This window comes from Bactrocera neohumeralis, chromosome 2, assembly GCF_024586455.1.
Source record: "Bactrocera neohumeralis isolate Rockhampton chromosome 2, APGP_CSIRO_Bneo_wtdbg2-racon-allhic-juicebox.fasta_v2, whole genome shotgun sequence".
Classification (NCBI taxonomy): domain Eukaryota; kingdom Metazoa; phylum Arthropoda; class Insecta; order Diptera; family Tephritidae; genus Bactrocera; species Bactrocera neohumeralis.
In genome coordinates, this window is record NC_065919.1 from 75511451 (window position 1) to 75535215 (window position 23765).

The 23765-nt window shown below is 36.7% G+C and overlaps 2 protein-coding genes across 5 annotated transcripts in view; one reads left to right on the forward strand and one right to left on the reverse strand.

Annotated features, from left to right (window-relative positions):
* LOC126762166 (leishmanolysin-like peptidase) overlaps nucleotides 1-5817 on the forward strand; it is a 28159-nt gene extending 22342 nt beyond the window's left edge. For 3 of the 4 annotated variants that reach the window (XM_050478713.1, XM_050478721.1, XM_050478729.1), the window contains exons 4-13: nucleotides 1266-1296; nucleotides 1360-1442; nucleotides 1519-1630; nucleotides 1824-2209; nucleotides 2272-2497; nucleotides 2564-2751; nucleotides 3590-3619; nucleotides 3692-3824; nucleotides 3915-4074; nucleotides 4143-5817. In XM_050478713.1, coding sequence (XP_050334670.1) covers nucleotides 1266-1296; nucleotides 1360-1442; nucleotides 1519-1630; nucleotides 1824-2209; nucleotides 2272-2497; nucleotides 2564-2751; nucleotides 3590-3619; nucleotides 3692-3824; nucleotides 3915-4074; nucleotides 4143-4630 — 1837 coding nt within the window. In that variant the 3' untranslated portion in view covers nucleotides 4631-5817. The remainder of the gene's footprint in view (nucleotides 1-1265; nucleotides 1297-1359; nucleotides 1443-1518; nucleotides 1631-1823; nucleotides 2210-2271; nucleotides 2498-2563; nucleotides 2752-3589; nucleotides 3620-3691; nucleotides 3825-3914; nucleotides 4075-4142) is intronic. The other variant, XM_050478739.1, reaches the window with a different exon arrangement.
* An 8432-nt stretch (nucleotides 5818-14249) lies between these two features.
* LOC126762214 (protein hedgehog) overlaps nucleotides 14250-23765 on the reverse strand; it is a 40422-nt gene continuing 30906 nt past the window's right edge. The window contains exon 3 of the mRNA XM_050478800.1: nucleotides 14250-15965. Within this exon, the coding sequence (XP_050334757.1) occupies nucleotides 15274-15965 (692 nt within the window). The 3' untranslated portion in view covers nucleotides 14250-15273. The remainder of the gene's footprint in view (nucleotides 15966-23765) is intronic.

Genomic DNA, 23765 nt, shown 5'->3' on the forward strand with positions numbered 1-23765 from the left:
TTTTGGAAGTCCTCATAAAGATCGTCTACCGGATACATGGTATCTAAAAATAATCAAAATGAAAAACATTAATTGCATTAAATATATTAAATTTTGTCAATGGACATTGTTTTTATTTATTTATCAAATAAAATGCCCTTTAAAAAATTCACAAACAAAAAACGCTTCTGTTTCGGACGTGCAAGTGGGTGTAATCCTTACTACATATTATAATAAAATTTTCACAATACTTTATGTATATACTATATAAGAACAAATTTTGTCCATCGAAATTAATATTAATTAAATTTTTTAGGAAGTTTTTTCTTCCATGTAGTATAAAAACAATTTATTTACCACAGTGAATGCCTCTATTGTATGGAAGTGTAAAAAACTATAACAGTTCTTCGAGCTGCAATGCTGAAAGTGATGCAGTGCACTTGTTTCGTTAATTAGTTCTCAGCAGATTAGTTCATTCCATGCATATGCACGCATACAAACATACAAAGCACATGCATACATACATATGTACATGTAGGAATGTAGTTTTAATTATTCTTTGCACCTACAGTTACAGTAAATAACGTAATAAAAGATAAATCTTTAAATCAGCGGTTCTTAGAAACACAATACAATACTCAGTTCGAGCAAGTTTCCGTTTATTAAGTCACATAATTTTTTTTAATAATATTATATATAGAAAACTAATATTTCTTGTTTTGACACGACTTAATATCGCAAATCATAGCTGACTATTGCTTAACTGTAAAAATGTGCTTGTTAAATGAAAAAATTTACATTTTTCACATTTGAATTTTTATACTCACACAACATGTTGCTACAGAGTACATATGTACGTAGGTTGTCTTTTATACATATTCCGGGATTAGAGAACTAAAGCAAATTTTATTGATTAAAACATGCTTTATTGTTTTTCACAATATTCTCAATTAAGATCTATACACTTTTGCATGCGTTTGAACCAATTGTCGAAGAAGCCCTTTTGCCTATGATTCCAAAACATGCGTTCTGAACGTATCTACCGCTTCTTCAGATGTCGAAAAACGTTGACCTCTTAGTTTACTTTCAACGCAAGGTGAATGAGCCTAGAAATGTTTATTTATTATGAAATAATAATATATTAATATATTTCATAAATATAAGTATTTGTATATCTGGGCCTAAAAGTTGAGAATGAAACTATTAATTTTCAATATATTTTAGAGCGTGCAAAATATTTCGTAAATACCATACATATATTAAAAATGTTTTTTTCCTCTTTAAAGATTGGATGAAGACAAGTTCGAGTTAATCAATGTAAGTAAATCTCACGATTGCTTGTTCTTTTCAACGTGTCTCTAACTTATATCCACTTTACAGAACACAGTATTACCAGAGGCTGTGCAGTTTTGGGAACAAGCGCTGATGGTGCGCGAAACAAAGGGTGTCATTAGGCTAAACAGGTTAGCACAAATAATTCATGCAACTGCTCTACAAACTTAAAATTCTCATAAATTATGATTATGATTTCTATTCTAGAAAATGCAATAGTACGCAAGTATTTGTTAAAAATGGTCTGACGCACTGCATCGACAACTGCAAAAAGGTGACAATGTGCGGCGAGGTAGAAGTTCCCAAAGAGCACTTAGATGTGAGTATATTTTTCGATAGATGTCGCTCAGCAGTCTTTAAATAATTAAAATAGAATTGTTAGGTAGATCGTGGTCAAGATCTTTTTAGATTTAAAGTCCTTCAATAATTTTTTTTTTAATTTCTCTCTGAGTATTCCATTCATTTAATTCTTACCGACTTTATAACATATTTTTTTATTTTTATTTTATTAGGTGTGTCGCGTTTGTAATGCCACCGGGCAAAATTGTCGGAATGATGAGTCCACACAGGCGGGTGAGGGCATTGAAAATGCCGACTTTATATTCTATGTGTCGGCACGTCAAACGGAGCGTTGTCATAAGGGACTAACGGTTGCTTATGCAGCACACTGTCAACAGGAAGCGCATTTAGATAGACCAATTGCAGGCCATGCCAATTTGTGTCCAGATAGCATAAGTACAAAGCCACAAGAACTACAAACACTATTATCCACCGTGAAACATGAGATTCTGCACGCGCTGGGCTTTTCGGTCAGTCTTTATGCTTTCTTTCGTGATGATGAAGGCCGACCACGTACTCCGCGTAAACCAGATACTGGGAAACCCTACTTAAACGAGAAGTAATTAAACATTTTATTTTATATATTATAAATCTACTAAATGCACTTTTATCATCCGAAAGACTACAAATCCATCAGTGGAGCAATCAGACAATACGAAAGGTGGTACGCGAGAAATGGGCGGTGCGCGGTGGTCATGTTCGTAAAGTTGTCGATATGATGGTTACACCACGCGTTGTGGACGAAGTGCGCAAACATTTTGATTGTCCTCTACTGGAAGGTGCTGAGTTGGAAGATCAAGGCGGTGAAGGCACATCCTTAACGCATTGGGAAAAACGAATTTTGGAGGTAAGCGTTATAATTTGTATTAATTGTTACAATACATTGAGTCTTTTGCATTTATTTTTTATGCAGAACGAGGCGATGACAGGCACACATACACAATCGCCAGTTTTTTCACGTATAACGCTGGCGTTGATGGAAGACTCCGGCTGGTATCGTGCTAATTACAGTATGGCAGCACCCTTGTCTTGGGGCAAAGGACTGGGTTGTAATTTTGTTATGAACAGTTGCAAAGAGTGGATTCAGGCAAATAACGGCAGGTGCGTTTCAAATAAAATGTTAAAAACGTTTTTTTTAATAATTTAAAATAATATGCCATATTATATAATATGTATAACTATACAATATATTTTATTGGCACATTTTGGCCGCATTGCCTATTGCGACTAATTTCTATAGTATGGTAAATATTTGTATATAAAGGATGGCCTTTGCAGTATTAAATCGATGTAATTAAACAATTTATAAAGAACACACAGTAAAATTAGTTAAAAAAGAAAATTCCATCATTCTCCGTGGATGAAACTAAAAAAAGTTTGTTTTGGAAGATATTATCTGTACAAGCCGTCGAAAAAAATTAAAAATTAACAATATTACACAATAGTTGCCATACCTATCTCATACCTTAAATTTTTTCCTCGTATACTGCATATAATATATATTAATGCAATTAATATTATTTTCTATAAGGAAATCAAATTATTATCAGTTTTTGCTCCAAAGATTTTTCAAAATTAGTTAAGATGAGGGTCAATTGAGGTTATTTGAGTGTCTTTCGAGAGCAAACCGAACTTTTTTGTACGTTTCTGGATTTTTTTAAGTTTTTTAATATTTTGTTTTATGGATAAAGATTAAAAACAGTAATTCAGCACTTCAAATTTATTTTAAACATTCGAAATTACAGATAACAAATTCATTCTAATTTGTTTTGATTTTAGCTTTGGCGACACTCCCATAATTATAATTCTCTTAAAATATATAAATATTAATACTCCGTTATTATATGCAATTTGCATAAATCAGTAGTAATAAGATTTAATATAATCTGTACTAATTGTATAAATCACTACAACATTCTTTCCATTATGCCCACAATAGTACGAGTAACGAACGGGATAATTGGTTGCGGTATGCGGGAAATCAAATCTAATTGAAAGCACTTGCAATATTGATAATTAAGCGCATTACTATCTATTACAGAGGCCGTTCAATTCACCCATTTTGCTCGAAAGTCAAACAGGATCCCTTACAAACAGAATGCACCGACGATCGCAATTCAGTGGCATTGTGCAATTTAATACGACACGATTACGAGTTGCCAAAGAAATATCAGGTAATTTGCATATTCAAGTAGTTTTTATTGTAATTGAATGAACTGTAATTCCACAAACTCTGATCAAAAAATCACTTTGTATTTCTAAAGAATTTCGATAGCATAAATCATGTGAAAAGCGGTGAAGAAGGCTACTACGGCGGTTCGGTATCACTGGCCGATCATTGTCCCTATATACAAGAATTTACATGGCGCAGCAAAAACGTAATTGTACGCGGTTCCCATTGCCGCTTTGTCGAGAATAATCCAAGTAAGTCAGATGTATGCCAATTATACACAGAGAAATTAGAATTCTAAATTTTCCTTTTATATTTTTAGAGCCTGAAAAAAACTTTGCGCTGGAGAGCTACGGCATTGGTTCAAAGTGTTTCGATCACAGTGACTTTATGTGGGAAGAGCGCTCATGTCACCAGACACGCGAATGGCAACACTGGGGCTCAGGTTGCTACAAATACGAATGCTCCGACGGGCGTTTGCATATTTTAGTGGCGAATTACACATACACTTGCTTCTATCCCGGTCAGACGCTTTCGATACGCATCAATGCGAACGATTGGCTGCATCGTGGCGCGATCATTTGTCCACCATGTCATGAACTTTGTGGTGAAGTATTCGCTGAAAGAGGGGAGGAGTGTCGTATGCGCGAGGAAGCGCCACCGGCTAATAAGTATCCGCGCGATACATTGACGTGTGCGGCGTGTGAGAGTGCGGCTTTCTGCCGAATATTATTGCTTGTTGCCATAATTGCTGCATTTAGTTGGCGTCGTACACATATTTTTTTGGTTAATATTTTTGTTTTGGGTTAAAACATTTTTTCACACATTTTTTTGTTTTGTTCTTCTGTGGTTATACCATATAATGTATGTAACGATATGTCCTTATTGCATAAACTATAATGTATATAGTAACTATATAATTCAACTAATATTAAGTAAATGTGTTATAAATTGATTGTAAGCATGTTAAAGTGTATTCATAAGCTAAAATGTTTATATCTTGTTATTAAGTATACTACGTAATTTGAAATGTTGGTGGTTCATCCGCCAAGTATGTCCACTGGCAATAATTGAACTAATTAGATAATTTTTTCAAAATTATCTAACAAAAATTAATATAATGCATTTTAAAAAGCTAAAGACTGAGCTCACCATATTGGGTACTCAAACATAATTATTGCCACTAATTGGCATGCAGTAATACGCAAAGGAATAACTATTAATTAATTTGGCACTAGAGCGAATCAGATTTAGTTATTGCTTAGTTTAAGTGATTATCGATTTTCTGATATCTAATAATGAATTGCTTTTCTATTTCTCTTTTTGTATTATTGAATTAATTTTTTGTGATAAATTCTGTGCCGACAAGGGATTTACACTTCCCGATATCGAGATGAGAATTATAACTATCATTTAATGCAATATGTTTATATCTAGCTACTTTAAATATGTATAATATATAGAGTATATATAAGCGACGGGAAGTGTAGCCATAAACATGCTTGGTTATATGGTATATAATATTTGGTTATTTTAATAGCATCTTAGCATTTAATCTTGTCGGGAAAGAGTTATCTGCGTTTGTGTATTAATTAAAAATGCACAAAATCACTAAAGTTTGTGCAAGAGCTTGTGAAATGGACACTTGATATTATAATGTTGTTCTTAAAAAAGCAATTAAGCAATATTTATTGTCAATGTTATGAACAATATAAGAAGAGTTTAGACAATACTTGTTTTTACATCGAATCGAATTTTATGAAATTATTTCTATAAGTTTAGGAATTATGTACTGAGGATTATTCATACAATTTCGCCTACATGGTTAGTGTTCCGCATAAATTTACTGTTCTCTTGATTGGACTGGTTGGAGCGAAATCTCACCTGGGTTTCCTTTGTTTCATGCGCCGTATTTTTCCAGCCCTACAGTTAGTTAGTTACTTATTATGAGGGAGATCATGTGGCAGAGTCTTCAAATTAAAAAAAAAATCGAAAAATACAGCCGAGTTGTACGGTCGAGTCCGTTTCTGCTCCAACTAAGTACGTATGGAAAATACGAAAGGCGTTGGAAAGCTTTTAATACAATATATCGATCTGAAATCTAGCAAACGACACTGAAGCTGTTTATTCGTCAGAACCGCTTACATCGGATCTATATACCTGTCATACAAATTAACAGATCAAAATAAAGTCCTTGTATTGGAAGTTATAGTTGTCGGAATGTTGTTGTTGTTGTAGTAACAGTATTCTGCCGAGTCAGACAGACTGCCGAGTCTGTCAGTAGATAGAGTCCTTGTCTAGATAAAAATCCGGGTCCGTTCTGGTTATGTAGACCCGATTGTCGTGGTTATCCGAAGCGCCTATGTCGAATCATTACAACAAATACCTGTCATACAAATAAACCTGTCAAAATAAAGTCCTTGTTTGAAAAACTGATTTATTTGAAAATATATCTTCCCGAAATTTGGGGTATAAGGCAATGCTACAATCTACGAAGAGATTATTCAGATCATGCCACTATGCGATATAGCTGCCTTACAAACTGTTCGATGAAACTCAACGTCCGTATACTTGTAATACATACATATGTTGTTTAATTGCTTTTTTATTTCACTTATATACATATATACGAGTAAAATGAAAACTATTAAATACAATGACTTTTCTGCCAACAAGCAATTTGCCGAACTACTATACTCATGTATAAAATATATTTATATATACATGTACATATATACATATGTATATATACCACGGCATTACTCATAGTTACTCTACATACATACATACATACTATAATTCAAATTGTGATTTATTATTATATATAAATTTTTAGACGAAACATTACTTTAAAGGCTTGTTGAAATTGAATACCATACATTCCCGTTATATCACGTTCCCCACAAGGACTTGCCCTACATATGTCTCTATGTAAAATAAGACTACTGTTTTTGAGGCAACTATATATGAACATACATACCTACATATGTGGTATGCAAACCTTATATGCTCAGTGTAATTATATGTATATGTAATGCATTTTAAACGCCTAATTATAGGCTCAATACTTTAGCATAATAAAATATATAATTCGATGTCCGAAGGTGTGAATAAACATATAAATAACATGAATAAATAGACATATTTTAGCGATACTAATTAAGGGTGCCACATACAGGTTTTAAAGTTATCATTAACTATATTTAAGCGATCACGAATTTTAATGAAATACATACATATATACATATAAATAATTAATGATATACTTTTGATTTAGTAGTAAAAATATTGTTTTCGAAAGATTATTCATTTATATTAGTTGTTATGTTTTGTTTTTGTAAATATATTGTTTCAAATCTTTTCAGTTTTATGTAAAACATCAACTATTGAAATGCGCAAATTGAAACAAATATATAAAAATGAATATGTATATAATAGTTAATAATAATAAAATTGTGTTTTAATTCAAAATAATTTTGAGAGCAAATGCAACCTGGGGAATGAAATTTGTGCTGATCTTCTTAGGGAAACATGTAGTGATTGGCAATATTTGAAATAGAGCTTTTGGCTGAATCACTGCAATATCACTGTGAGCCAAAGAAAGCTAACTAAGAAATAGAATATGCTGCTCTGATCGAAACCGTGTCTACAAGTAAGTAATTAAGAGCTTTACAGGTCCAATATCAACAATTGAAAACATTAAAAAAAAAATAAGCAACTGGTTTTACATTTACAAGCTTTCTCTTTGATTATTGCTATCTTGTAAGTTTAAGACACTTAGCTGAACATTAAAAAATTCCATTCAGAAGTTTCTATTCCTTGAAGTATGGTATCAAGGATATGTTAGTGTTTTAGTGGCAGCTAAAACTTACCTGAAGAAATTTCGAAGAATGGTGCCGATTTGACAGTCCTTGGTCGGTTGAAAAACTGGGTCCGTTCCGATTACTTAGACCCGACTATCGTGGGAACGGTATTAAAGATTATCTCCATGCGTTGTACAATTGGTGGAGGATGGAGTCATGTGTAGAAGTTCACGCAAGTGAGGAAAGTTCTCTGATCGCCATTCACTTGGGAGTGGCCAGAAACGATTCTTTTACACATGGCTCAAGCAGCTCACTACTTGGTCATTGACCAAGTATCCTCTGGGTAGCCTAAGAACATCCGTCTCGAAGACGAGCTAAAGTGAGAAGGCGAAACATTCCCTACAAGGGTTGTGCGCTGGGTTTGGGACCCGCCACATAAAAAACACCCCCAGTGAAGAGCTACAACCAGCCTCGGATGAGAGACCCCCCTTTTGATGACGACCATGGCAAACGAACTAAGGACTACGAATTGAGGGCATGCACCTGGAATGTCCGGTCCCTTAATTGGGAAGGTGCCGCTGCCCAGCTGGTTGATGTCCTCGTAAAGACAAAGGCTGACATCACCGCCGTCCAAGAAATGCGATGGACGGGACAAGGACAGAGACGAGTAGGTCCTTGTGACATTTACTACAGTGGCCATATAAAGGAGCGCAAGTTTGGTGTAGGATTCGTGGTGGGAGAGAGACTCCGTCGCCGAGTACTATCATTCACAGCGGTGAATGAACGTCTAGCCACAATCCGCATCAAAGCGAGGTTCTTCAACATATCGCTGATTTGCGCCCACGCCCCGACGGAAGAGAAGGACGATGTGACCAAAGATGCCTTCTATGAGCGCTTGGAGCGCGCTTATGAGAGCTGCCCCCGCCACGATGTCAAAATCGTGCTTGGCGACTTTAACGCCAGGGTGGGCAAAGAAGGTATATTTGGCACTACGGTCGGTAAATTCAGCCTCCACGACGAAACATCCCCAAATGGGTTGAGGCTGATTGACTTCGCCGGGGCCCGAAATATGGTTATCTGTAGTACTAGATTCCAGCATAAGAAGATTCATCAAGCTACCTGGCTGTCTCCGGATCGAAAAACTACCAACCAGATCGATCATGTTGTGATAGACGGAAGACACGTCTCCAGTGTTTTAGATGTGCGTGCGCTCCGAGGTCCTAACATCGACTCGACCACTATCTTGTTGCAGCTAAGATTCGCACCCGCCTCTGTGCAGCAAAAAACGCGCGCCACCAAACACAAGGAAGGTTCGACGTCGAGAAGCTGCAATCACAACAGACAGCCGAACGATTTTCTACTCGGCTTGCACTCCTGCTCTCTGAGAGCACTCGTCAACAACTCGGTATAAGGGAACTGTGGAACGGCATTTCAAACTCCTTACGTACAGCTGCAACCGAAACCATTGGTTTTCGGAAAGTGCAAAAGAACAGCTGGTACGACGAGGAGTGCCGTGTCGCAGCGGAGAGAAAACAGGCTGCCTACCTCGCAACGTTACGATCGACCACTACACGTGCGGGATGGGATAGATACCGAGAGTTGAAGAGGGAAGCGAGACGCATTTGTAGACAGAAGAAGAAAGAGGCTGAAATGCGTGAGTACGAAGAGCTTGATAAGCTGGCCGACAGGGGTAATGCTCGAAAATTCTACGAAAAAATGCGGCGGCTTACGGAAGGTTTCAAGACCGGAGCGTATTCCTGTAGAACCCCCAAAGGTGATCTAGTCACTGATGCCCAGAGCATACTTAAATTATGGAGGGAACACTTCTCCAGCCTGCTGAATGGCAGTGAACGCACAACACCAGGAGAAGGAGAACCCGATTCCCCAATCGATGTCGATGGAGCAGACGTTCCATTACCCGACCATGAAGAAGTTCGAATAGCAATTGCCCGCCTGAAGAACAACAAAGCGGCAGGGGCCGACGGATTGCCGGCCGAGCTATTCAAACACGGCGGCGAAGAACTGATAAGGTGCATGCATCAGCTTCTTTGTAAAATATGGTCGGACGAAAGCATGCCCAACGATTGGAATTTAAGTGTGCTATGCCCAATCCATAAAAAAGGAGACCCCACAATCTGCGCCAACTACCGTGGGATTAGCCTCTCAACATCGCATATAAGGTTCTATCGACCGTATTGAGTGAAAGATTAAAGTCCACCGTCAAAAAACTGATTGGGCCTTATCAGTGTGGCTTTAGACCTGGCAAATCAACAACCGACCAGATATTCCCCATGCGCCAAATCTTGGAAAAGACCCGTGAAAGGAGAATCGACACACACCACCTCTTCGTCGATTTCAAAGCTGCTTTCGACAGCACGAAAAGGAGCTGCCTCTATGCCGCGATGTCTGAATTTGGTATCCCCGCAAAACTAATACGGCTGTGTAAACTGACGTTGAGTAACACCAAAAGCTCCGTCAGGATCGGGAAGGACCTCTCCGAGCCGTTCGATACCAAACGAGGTTTCAGACAAGGCGATTCCCTATCGTGCGACTTTTTCAACCTGCTTTTGGAGAAAATAGTTCGAGCCGCAGAACTAAATAGAGAAGGTACCATCTTCTATAAGAGTGTACAGCTGTCGGCGTATGCCGATGATATTGATATCATCGGCCTCAACACCCGCGCCGTTAGTTCTGCTTTCTCCAGGCTGGACAAGGAAGCACAGAAAATGGGTCTGGCAGTGAACGAGGGCAAGACGAAATATCTCCTGTCATCAAACAAACAGTCGTCGCATTCGCGACTTGGCTCTCACGTCACTGTTGACAGTCATAACTTTGAAGTCGTAGATAATTTCGTCTATCTTGGAACCAGCGTAAACACCACCAACAACGTCAGCCTAGAAATCCAACGCAGGATAACTCTTGCCAACAGGTGCTACTTCGGACTGAGTAGGCAATTGAGAAGCAAAGTCCTCTCTCGACAAACAAAAACCAAACTCTATAAGTCACTCATAATTCCCGTCCTGCTGTATGGTGCAGAGTCTTGGACGATGTCAACAACGGATGAGTCGACGTTGCGAGTTTTCGAGAGAAAAGTTCTGCGAAAGATTTATGGTCCTTTGCGCGTTAGCCACGGCGAATACCGCATTCGATGGAACGATGAGCTGTACGAGATATACGACGACATTGACATAGTTCAGCGAATTAAAAGACAGCGGCTACGCTGGCTAGGTCATGTTGTCCGGATGGACGAAAACACTCCAGCTCTGAAAATATTCGACGCAGTACCCGCCGGGGGAAGCAGAGGAAGAGGAAGACCTCCACTCCGTTGGAAGGATCAAGTGGAGAAGGACCTGGCTTCGCTTGGAATATCCAATTGGCGCCACGTAGCGAAAAGAAGAAACGACTGGCGCGCTGTTGTTAACTCGGCTATAATCGCTTAAGCGGTTTCTACGCCAATTAAGAAGAAGAAGAAGTTGTACAATTGGTTAAGTTAGCTTAGGACCATCCTGTCTCAGTCGTCAACAGTCTCACTTGGGCAGTGTAGAAAGTTGTTGTGATACCTCAAGTCCCACATTATTATCTTAAAGACCCTCATAATTAAAATTCACAAAGTGGTGAAGTTTGAAAAAGAAAAAAAACAGAAACTTCTTGTGGCGGATAAAATCAGTTTAGGTTATCTTTCCTGGTTCACCGACGAAATGACTGCCGTTTCAAACTCGGTCTTGCAAATGCTGATCAATGGAGGAAAAAGCGCTTGGATGTTTCTACCTCACCTTTCTCCATTGAAATTTGACGGTTTTTATGCGATAAGATAATTAGCTTACCGCAAGCATATCTATTAGACAATGTACAGTAAGAACTCCTACCATTGCTACAAGATAAACATTGCTAAGAGCAAGTAGTTTCGTTGAGATGCGTTCTGCACCATACCAGAGAAATTTCGCAGTCATCATCCAACGCTTGCTAAGCTCACTCGAGGTCTTTTAGCCCAGTACTAGAACGCAGGAGAACAATGAGTTTTCGCCGCTGGAACTTTAAACTTGCAGGATTTATTTTTATACAAAAAGTATCAATTGAGTAAACATCTAAGCTAAATATTTAAACACCACTTAGGTTATGAAAGTCGTCTTAATACCAAAAATAAAGGTGCCGTACACTATCTCGTGTTAAATTTGTTGAAAGTGCTCGAACAGAAGTCATCTCAAAGCACGATACGACTACGAATACCAATCTCAACCAAAAGATTACTTCATAGCAGCGTTTAACGCTGTTTAAGCGCAATCCAAAATAGATCAACTGGTATACAACAGAAACTAAGTAATATCGAAAATGTGGGTAGTGGAAAAAGGCAAATGCTGACTTTCCACTGGAGGCTTCAACAGCTCAGACAGACTCACAAGGTGTGACCTACGTCGATTACCTGTAAAAGGCAAGTGGCCGCAATTGTTACTTGGTCTTGCAACTTCTTTTTATTTCCTGACTTGAAAAAGTTACTCACCGAAATTGGAGTAGAATGAGGAATTCATCTCATCCAAGGAGGCTTTTTTGTTGACTTCCATTAAGTGTGTGTTTTCAGGCAAATCATAAGCAATATGTTGACAAATAGTCCTAAAATGAATTATCTTGAGTATATTAATTATCACCAAACTTGACATTTGCAACTGGTTAAATGAGCTAAGCCTCAATATACACATACCACTTCACCAGTGAAAAACTGGCGCACTTTAATAAAATACGCCACATCTCCTCAAAGGATCTCGCTTTACACGAAGTCACCACCACATTCAACATCGGAGAATCGTCACAAATTAACAAAACGGCTTGGAGTTTCATCTCTAGCAACTCATTCGTTTCGACATTTGCTTATATATTTGACTGGACATTTAGCGCTCCGTTAACTCGAACCTACAGTTGATATCATCTGATACCATCATTTCGCGCAATCAACTGGTTTGCACAGCTCAGCAATATTTACTGTGTTTATACACTTGCAACATGTTGCTACAGAGTATAATAGTTTTGTTCACCTAACGGTTGTACGTATCACCTAAAACTAAGCGAGATAGATATACAGGTATAAGTATAAATGATCAGCATGAAGAGGTGAATTGAAATGATGGTGACTGTCTGTCTGATTTATATAGACAGGTCTTTAATGGAATAGTGGTCAAAATTGGACGATGGGGGTGGCACGACCCACTTTTAGATGAAAATACATATTTTAAGGCCCGCCCTTACCGATTTCAACCAAATTCGGTACATGATGTTATACGAATCTTCTAATGTTACAATGTAAATTTGAGTTAAATCGTCTACTTCCCATATAACACAATTTTCCAATTTATTCTTTCACTTTCCTGAGTGCAAATCCAGAATGAATTAACGTAACGTGATAAAAAGAGCCGTTGAAGTAATCCACCTTATGACCAAAAATTGTCCAAATCGAACCCCTTGGCTTCGAATGTGTGGACCCCAGAGCCTATAGTTGAGATATATTGGTAGTCGAAAAAGTATTTTCGCATTTTGTCAATAGATTTCGTTGCAGTCGTATATCTCCAGTGCTACCAATCACATATAGTGTTGGAAAGGTGAGCTTCTTTTAACCAAAAAAAAAAAAAAAATAGATTCGGGGAAGCTGAAAAAAATTACAGCTGTTCAAAAATGGTTCGCTCGCTTCCGTTTTCGAAATTTCGATTTACACTGATGAAAGTTTTACAGTGATAGAATGTCTCTAGCGGAAAAATACATATTTGTTTATTTATTTATTAGTATAAATATAAAAAAAATAATAAGTTTAAGTTTTTTATTAGAAAAATTCTTCAAAAATACTTTTTTTCTCGCAAATTATTAAAAATTTTTAAAAATAATCATTTCCTGAAATTGTAAAAGTACGAGATATATGGGTTTTTCTGGCTTTTTAATAAGATGTCTTGTAAATTTATAAATTTCCTCAAAAAACCGTGGGTTTTGCATCGGGTTAATATTTTTAATATCTATTCTTAGCCTCCATATATAATATGTACCTAATATAAGGATTTTCGAACATCAAGGTGACTTTATACCGCATATATCGGCCAATATGTTAGTTATCTTAATAAAATTGAGAGAGCGTATTTTACTAATAATGGTGCATTTTTATGCTTAGAATTAATAAAATTGGTTGAAAATTCGCCCTGCATCCCATATAACGAACAAGCCTTATGAGCTTGAAGATACTTCCCTGCCTTGCAAGTTGCAAGAGTATGAAATGTTCGGTTATATCCAAACTTAGCTTGTATGAAAAATGTGTTTATTTGACAAGATATTTTTATGCGAATATATTGTGTAGATTGGACGCCCTGGCTATGTGTTAGACACCATACAAACTGCCGGTGAAGATCTTTTTATTACCTTTCATGATTTAAGAAATACACTTGTCGAAAAGTAAAAAACAAATTTTAGATTTTTTAGTTTTTTTCGAATTTATTTTGATTGTATTTTCAAGTATTTATAAATATTTCATTTATTCGTATATATAAATATATAATATAATCAGAATATAGTCACAATATACATACATTTATATAAAATATAAATACAATATATAATACATATTATTTAAAAAAATTATTTACTAATTCGTTGTTACATATTTACATTAACAATAAAATAATATAATTACTATTTATATTAATAAAGAATTTTCACATAATTTTACAAATAAATTATATTAAACAAAATTCAGTCGCTAAGCACTTGTCATTATGCGGCTCCTAGTAAACTTTATTGCTTATATTTTTCGAAATTTTTAGTAACTTGTAGGTGCAAAGAAATCTGAGTATTTTATACTACAACTGGTGAGTTAGAAAGGTTCGTTCTTTTAGAAAAATAAAAGAAAACAAATTAAGGTTACCAACAAAGTCAAAATAAAAATTGTGTCGAAGGGATTTCCACAATGGGTGTATGCACCAACAGCCACATCATCGGGGCATTTATTAGTTGGGAGTGTTGGCATGCAATTTTTGTTGCATTAACACACGAAGAGTATATACAAATATAAAATTTCCATATTTTACAAGCAGACGAAGTGCGTACAATAAATATTTTAAGCTTATAAATATATGATGATACACATTTTTTATAAAAAAATATTTTTTTATTGAAATTGTTAAATTATATTATACTTTTATTCAATAACATTGGAATCTTTGCTCTTTTGGCTGCTTAAAACTAAATTTATAAATCGCTATTTATACACACACACACATACACACACACCCGTACATACATACATACACGAATAAGTTAAATACCAGTAAATAGTTAGTTTAATTTGCAATTAAAAACTAAATATTTTTTGCATGACATAACACTGACCTACTTTCACACATTAGTTAATTGATTGTTTAAATAAAATAATTAAAAGATTTCCTACTTATGAACTAATTAATCAATAAACTACTTTAATAAGCATGTGGGGTCAACAATTTTTCCAATAAAGTACTTAAATCGCTTACCAAGTATTCATTTTTAATTTAATGGTGATGCCAGATTGCGCCTAAGAACGACACTTCGCGAGTGGACGAAGCAGCCGTTAGGCCAAAAATGACACCGAAACCTTGCCATCACATCTTACATATAGCCAACAGTTTAAGCAACGCGTCCACCAGGTCATTGGTAACGCCACTCCTGCGGCAACACAATATCCTTAAGGGCATACAAGAATCGCGCATACCAATGTATACCTTTCGTCCGCGTCGTCGCCGACACCGTTGAATTGCCAGCGACACTCTTCGCTTGCACCGGCGTCACATCGTTGCTGTCGGGCAGCCACGCACGCATAGTCGCCAACAGACGCATGGGCGCTAAGCCCCAATGTGCCAACTTTTGGCTATTCACCACAGCGTAGCAAGAAGCCGTCACCGAGTCGACGACTATTGTACCGGTGCGTGTAAGTGGCGCCACCACACCCGGCCGATGCGCCACCTTCAAACGCTGCACCCGCTGTGGACTCAAGCGGCCATACTGATCGTGCACCAACACATAATCATTCTCCTGCACACGATCGGCGAACATATACTCCAATCGCTGTTCGGTCGGATGCCAAACTAATACTAAATGTGCCGGCGTCACTGTCAACGTGGCGCCACCAACTGTATGTATCTGTACGAAATTCTCCACTTGCTCCAAATTGCGATCCAAGAAGAGTATCACTTCGCTGTAGACGGGTTGACCCGCAGCATCCATGGTGAGCACACGTTCACCGATATTCAAGTCGCGCAACGTTTTGCGTTCTCCATTCTCGAGTAGTACGCTGCTGTCGGCCGCAAAGCAACCGCTCACGTGTGGTAGCTGTTGTGAATCTGCAAGGGATGGAGAAAATGGCGAAATTAGTACTTGTAGGCACAGTTGAATGCTTGTAAGTGCAAATATTATTAATATTGTTTAGTGTTGCTCAAAATCTTATTACTTCACGCTGCGTGTGGATTAGCCACAATTCGTGTGCGCAGCTAAGCAGCCACGAGTCACACGAATCAGCTCGTAGTATTATCATTTTCTTAATCCCAGCTAAGCTCACGTTCTATTTTCTAGCCCCTATAAGTTAATCCCACTGTATATTTGTTAGTGTTTGTGTACGTTTGCAGGTTGTTAGGTTCATGTTGGCTTGGAATTACCAAACTAACTAAGCATCGTCAGCATCTAATCCAATTTCTTGAAATAAATTGACGTTTGTGTAGCATCCAAAGGCAAGAAAGGTTATAAGGCAAGTCGAGATTAGTTTTCGCAAAGATGATTTACGTCCTTTCATATATAAAGCGCTCAATGTTTGATGTTTTTTTAAATAAACAGAAAATTTCTTAAGTTAACATGGAAGGTTAATGCTAATTGGATTTAGACTTAGCTAGTTGATGTCGAAGTTTTAAGCCGCAATGCCGTAATACCTTTCTTTTTAGATTTTAGAAGAATTGTTTTTGGTACTAAGTGATTGAGAGACGTGATTCGGTTTGAATGGTTTCAAAAAACAAGTGTTCCTCGGTGCGCATTTCCAAATAACGTTAAATAAATTCAAATATTCTATAATGATAGTAAAAATCTAACCAAAAAAATTATGTTTGCTTTGTGCGAAATTTTTTAATCTTGTGCAAGTAGTTTCTGGCAGTGAGAGAAAAATCTCAAAGAGTTCTAAAGCTCAAGCATAAACAACTTCTTTCCTTTTAGCGATAGGCTTTGCGCCCAAACAAGCGGTTTTATTGAGGACAAATGGTCGATATGTATTTCTTTTTTACGTATTTTTGTACCAACTTGGCAGCACTGCTAGATTTGTTCAATACTATTTGCGCCTAAAAGATGCTAACAAACATGTGAACTAAATATCAAGCTATGTTGTTGAGAAAAAGTATTTTCTGTAGTATTTGAAAAATAACAAAAAATAGACCGAAATCAGGACCAAGTTAGCCAATGTTGTTTAGAAAAAGTATTTTCTGTGGTATTAGAAAAATAACATAAAAATAGGCCGAAACCCAGACCAAGTTAACCAATGCGGAAAGACCATAAATAGCAACCAATATGAATCTATAAGCATGATTGTGTGTGAAGCAACTTTACAGTCTCCACACACGCCCTATATACATATATACTTATATCTAGGCATATGTACATATATATATTGTACAAGAATGACAACAACAATGTACATATAAAGGTAGACAACGCATGCTTCGAGCCACAGTTACAAGCCGAGTATGAGTATGAAGCGTAGAGCCGTTTGAAAGGTCATAAATTAATAAGCCATTAAAATGCCTGAAATTATTTTTGTGCGCTTTTGTTGTTGTTGTTGCTATGTACCGGGTGGATATACATATATGGACACGGTGGTATGTTCTGTCTCTGGCATTTTATCTTTACTGCTGGTAAGACTAAACTGATAAATTATTACAAAACAGAAAACAGAAAACAGAAAACAACAACAATAATAATAACAACTTACAACAATGAAGAAAAATGCACGCAACACAGATTCAGCATTCAAGAATGGTCATAACAAGCAACGGACACGCATACATACATACATATATCTCTGTAGGCCAGTCGTTTGTGCGTTAGCATTTACATATATACATATGTATGCATGTATACTTTATATGTAAATATAGGTGTGCATAAAAGTGGCGCGCTTGTATGCAACTATGCAGCATATGGCAGCAGCCGTGGCAGCAACTTGTGGCTACTTGCCGCTCATGCCTCGGCATTGTAGTCGAAATTGGTGTTAGTTAATATTAATGGTGTTGCTGTTGTTGCTATTGTAGTTGCCGCTTAACGCAACTTCAAAGTTGCTACTTTGTTTTGGCCCTTTGTTGCGCTATTGTTGTTGCAACTAGCACTGCCAAAGTGACATTTTGCTGTCAAAGGACAGCATACACGCACAGGAATGCATGTGGGTGAGGTTGTGAATGTATGTATGCGTGCGGCTATTTGTTGCACTTGCAAAATGCGTTGCGCGTATGTCAAACGTGCTTGTTAGTATAATCTGCGATAATCCAGATCCACATCCAGATTTGCGCTTGTAACATAAACTCTGCAGATTTTTATAGGCTACGCTTTGTTGGTAGTATATATAGTGTTATTGTAGCGGCATCGCTAATAGTAACCAATAGTATGAATACTTTCGTTATCTGTATTCGTTTATCTCATGGTGTTGAATGAGTTTTTAGGTTATGTTGGGTAAATACCCCGCATATTGATTTTTGTGAGAATTTGATACCCTGTACAGCGTATATTTAGTTAGCCGCGATGTTTGTAAGAAATATTGGAAATTTTATAAAATATATTTAGAAATAAGCAGCGTGACGGCTTGATTTGCTTTTGCCCTGTTCATTTGTTTGTCTGTCTGTATATATGCTTAAGTGGTTACATGGGTTGACGGGTTTCAAAAAATCGATGTTTTATTATCTTAATAAATTCTAGAACATTTAAATTTTCAAGTTGATCCGTGTCATAGTTTCGGACATACAGCCTTAAGAACTTGTGTGCTCGAAGCTAACTAGGCTTAGTGCGCCGTCTTTAAACGCGTTTTTATCGAAACTGTGTGTTTTGAAGTCGGTTGGCAAGATTTCTCAGGACTACTCAACCGATCTTTGTGAAATTTTACACAGCTCTTTGAGATACAATTCTTAAAGACATGGAAGAAAGACTTTTTTATATACAGACAAACGGACGATTAAATCGACTCAGCTCGACATACTGATCATTTATATATACACTTTATAGGGTCTCCGACGATTCCTTCTGGGTGTTACAAACTTCGTGACAAACTTAATATACCCTGTTCAGGGTATAAAAATAAAATGTCGCGAAATATTCACTGAAATTGTAAAAATGTCTGCCAAAAATCCAATTTTCAGATTTTTTTCCTTCGTCCATGTTCTAAGTTAAAGTTTTTACGTAAACACGTATTTTTTCACTTTAAATGATCCTGTAAGAAGCTATTCTGCCAACGGGGGCGCATCTTTTTTCCGAGAGGTCATCGGAAATGGCGTCGCAATGTTCGAGTTTAAAATAAATTTTTCCAAAAATTTCGGAATTTTTCTGCCAATAGTGTATGTTTGTAACAATAAAAAATTCTAATAAAATATTTCATTTTTTATATGGGAAAAAATTGTTGAAAAAAACTGTTTTTTACTCGAGGAAACCCATGTAACCCCTTAACAGACGTGGAACCACCAATTATACTTCCTAAACATGGCTTTCATCGTCCTTTTTCTAGTGCATGTGAAGACCGAAAATAGGTGCCGCCATTAACAGTTCAGCATCTCACTATTTTGCTTTGCCTCAATTACACCACTGTGCAGGCAGCTGGTAATTGATTCTACCTAATTCGTGTTCAACCGATCGTTATCCAATTAATTTAATTCGTTTGCTTAATACACACGCACATAAACATATACACAGCTACATGTACACATTGATACATTGAAGTTTGTGTGGCAAGTATAAGCAAAACTCCTTGCGGCACGCCTTCAAAATACGCCTAATACGAAACGGTAAAAGGTAAAAAGGCAGTTAGATAGACAAAAGCAGCGCCAAACTCCAAGTCAGGAAATGCACACACGCACATATGTATATACATATGGATATTTAAGCAGCCGCTTGAGGGGTTGTGCCGATTCTCAGTTTCATTACATATCAGCACCATCAATCTCGGTAATATGTTTAGTGTGGCATATTATTTCACCGCAAGTGCTCCACTATACACTCCTTATCGCACAGTTCCTCTCCGTTTCTGCCACTCCAATTGCGTGTGGCTCATGTTGCACATTGCAAACTAATGTAACGCGTTGCTTTCATGCCATCCGTCTGGTCTTGTGTGTTGTTGTTGTATTTGTAAATGCAGAATATATCGGTATTTGGTTACCCAAATAAGCGGCAAAATCGAAATCATTCAAAACAACAAAAACAATCAGTATCTGATGAGGATAATGCCAGCGCTCACACTTAGCCGAATGGGCGAGCGCACAAAGATTAGACCACACATTGCACGCCGTGTTGGCGGTGTTTGGTCATAAAGCGCCGAGCAGCGGGAGTGAGAGTGTGCTGTGAAATTTGTTGATGTACAAGCATATTGATAGGGATGATCCTGTTGCCTTAAATTATTTTCGATTTTATTCCTTCATCCTTGTTAGGTTATTTTATTGTTATTGTGCATTTTTTTTCAAATCTTTCTTCGGCGGCTTGTTTTTTGTGTTGCTTGTAAGCAACCTCACGCAATTAGATTAATAAACCATAACAATAGAAAGCAAAAAAGGAGCAGCGTTGAGAAAGGATCAGCGATTGGCGCGTATGTGTATGTATGTGTGTGTATTGTGGTAGATATGTGTATATGTGTTGTTTGCCATAACTTATAAATTTCTCTGACAGTCGACAACAAGGACACTCTATGTGCAGGATTTTTGGTCACTTGATGTCGGTGCTGTTAGTGAGCAGCGGGAGGGGCCACTGCGGCAGTACTTTGATCCCGTTAAAGCGCATTTATTGTTAGTGTGTTGTCGGCATTTGCGTGCGGTGACATTTAAAGTCAAAATATTTGGTTCTTTTGTGGTTGGCCGATCGCTAATGTTATATATGGCTTATAATTTCATACATACACATGCATATACATACATACATATATGTACCATTTAAGGAGCGTGTATGTTAGCTATGGAATTTGATTTTTATTTTTTGTGTGTTGACTTTTTTAAATCGGCTTTTAAATATTTATTTCTAGTGTGGGGAATATAATATGTAAGTATATGTATGGTATAAATTTGTGTGTCTTAAAATTTTGAAAATTTTGAAAAACAAATTTTTCAAAGAAAAAAAAAATACAAATTTTTCCGAAATTTTAAAACACAAAAATTTATATTTTATACATATGTATGTATATTATTTTTTGGAAAACAAATTTTTCCAAAATTTTGAAAATTTTAAAACACAAAAATTTATATTGCGAAGAGGTTTTTCGTAAAATTGCTAGTAGAAAATGATTACGAAAACGCACTTTTATTCAAAATTAATTTTAAATAATACAACCCGTATAAGTGAATATTGAATGGGTTTATTTTTTAATATATGTATGTATTATCAAAAAAAAATTAATATAAAAATATGTTTCCTTAATTTTATTATTAGGTATAATTTACATGTAAGATTTTTTTATTAAATTTTTTTTTTTTTCAAAAATTTGTATTAATTTCGAAAATGTTGTTTTATAAAAATTTTTGCAAAAAAAAAATAAATTTCATGCGAGTCTTTTCGAAATGTTAGTTGATAAAGGAAACATTATCCGTTACACATCAATATTTTTACGGTCTTTTTGAAACCAAAATCTTAGTGATTTTGAAAATGGTAGCTAGAATCGGATTCCACACGATCCGTACTATATAAATTTGTACTTACAAACGTACAAACAAAATATCGAATATTTTTACAATTTTTTTTTTTTTTTGTTATTCGGAAATTGTATTTGCATTAAAAGGCGCCGTATTTTATATAAAAAAAAATTAACAAAAAAAACTGAAATTTAATGAATGTTTTCCGAAATTTTGTTTGCTTAAAGAGAATTTTTCTGACTCGCTTTAAATTTTCTGACGATTTTTACGTAATAAAGATCTAAAAAATATTTGAAAAAGCTTGCGAGGGTTAGGTTGGGCCCAATGTCTTAACTATATATGTAAATATATATGTACATGCATTAACTAAACGCCAGGTAAAAACATATGTAAATGTGTAGACTTATGAAGCTAAGCAGCAAAGAAAAGCATCACCGAGTTCACTTAAGTGCCTTCATAAATACATTACATCTATAAAAGTATATAATACGCATGCATATTCCATATATGTATATATGTATATATTTATACAATGTAAGCCCCTATATGCCGACATACGTGTGTATGTAACTACAACACAACTGACGAAGACATGCCGCGCGGCGCTTTTATCCAGTTAGTAGCCATTCACTTTTCTCTTTTTGTCTCTAAACACACACATACACATGTACCGTGCCACTGCCAGTCCGGTCTGGTCTACTCCGGTCCGGTTCGGCTGCGTACGGCCCATTGGTGTTGGCTTTGTTCGGCTCTTCACACTCGTTGATATTAAAACAGGCGCGGGTTTTGATTGTTTGCTTGCCGCCACGCACATACACATGTACATATGTATATCTTATGTAGAAATTGTTGTTTTTGCTTGCGCTTGTTGGCCATATTCTGGCTTTATATTCGACAGTTTAAGCACTTTTCGAAAATTAATTGTTAACGTGATTTGGTTGGTTAGAGTGAGCGCCTCGTTGCGCTTGCGCGCCTGTGTGTATGTGTGGTTTATAGGAACGCGCGTATAGCAGGGCTGCCTTCCTGCTTTCTACACATATTTTCGTTGCATACGCATGTGTGCGATGCACCGCAATGCAGCAGCGTGTGCTTGTGAGTAGCTTTTGGACAGCGGCTTTTGTGTTGGCCAATTCGAAATTTGACTTGTCGGCTGCGCGGCTGTTGACTGTCGGTAAACCAGTATTGATACCTTTTTCCGGGTCAACCTACGGGTGCGTGGACAATAAAAAGGCGCCCCAGCGCTTTGACTATCGCCAGTTGTCCGATTTGCATGTGTAAGTGTGTGTGTGTCTGGGGTTATTTTGAAAGATATTTTTCGATTTCTCTGCAGTGATAGATTTTTAAAGCCACACTTAACTGCTAATATGCACATAAACATATACATACGTACATATGTATATAAATGCATGTAGCAGCAAGCTAAGCACTTTTTTGACAGTTTCAAGAAATAAAACATCAGAGTCGTTGACACTTACTGTGCTTCAGAAGTTCATAACAACAATAAAAATGCAGAAAATATATTAACTGTTGTACTTTGTTGTTATATTATAGCTTTTTTGTTTTTGTTTTAGTTGTCGCTGTCACCGTTGGACTACCACATTAACCGCATTTATTCCATTTCGAAGCAGTTTGGTTATTTTTATTGTCTGTGTATACATATACAATATGTATGTATATATATGTATAGATCGGTAAGTCGCCGCATCCGCATGCATATATATACATACATGTATGTGTGTGTGTCTACCTTTGTTTTGCCTTAAGCATTATAGTCACCGCAAACTAGCGTTGTTATTGCGGTTACTCTTATTCTGACTGGTTATTCTTATTGTTGTTATTGTTGTTTTGTTCGGTGTGTGACTGCTGTTGTTGCACAGCTTCCGTCCCTACCAAATTTCCCATTACTCCTGCTACTCTTTAGCCATATTATGGATACTTTGTTGGCAGCCTTTGGTTTCGGCTCGGTTCGGTCTGCTTGTTGTTTTCGTTGGTGTTGTTGTCGTCATCGTTACGTTCATGTGAAACTCAGCGGAGGTCGCATCATCAATTCGTTTAATTTGACAGGCGCAACCCTAAACATGTCAAAGCAGTAGGATGCATACGCACCTACTACTTAAAAATACACTATCTTCTGAGTCTTTAGCTTTCCGCTTTTGATTTCTTTTTGGCCATTTGTATTCGGCGTAAGACTGTCTTTTGTTAATTCATTGTCTTTGTAGGCCAATGCAATTTTCGGCTGCATATACACATTTATGCATACATATTTGTATGTGTGTATGTGCGTGAATGTTTGAA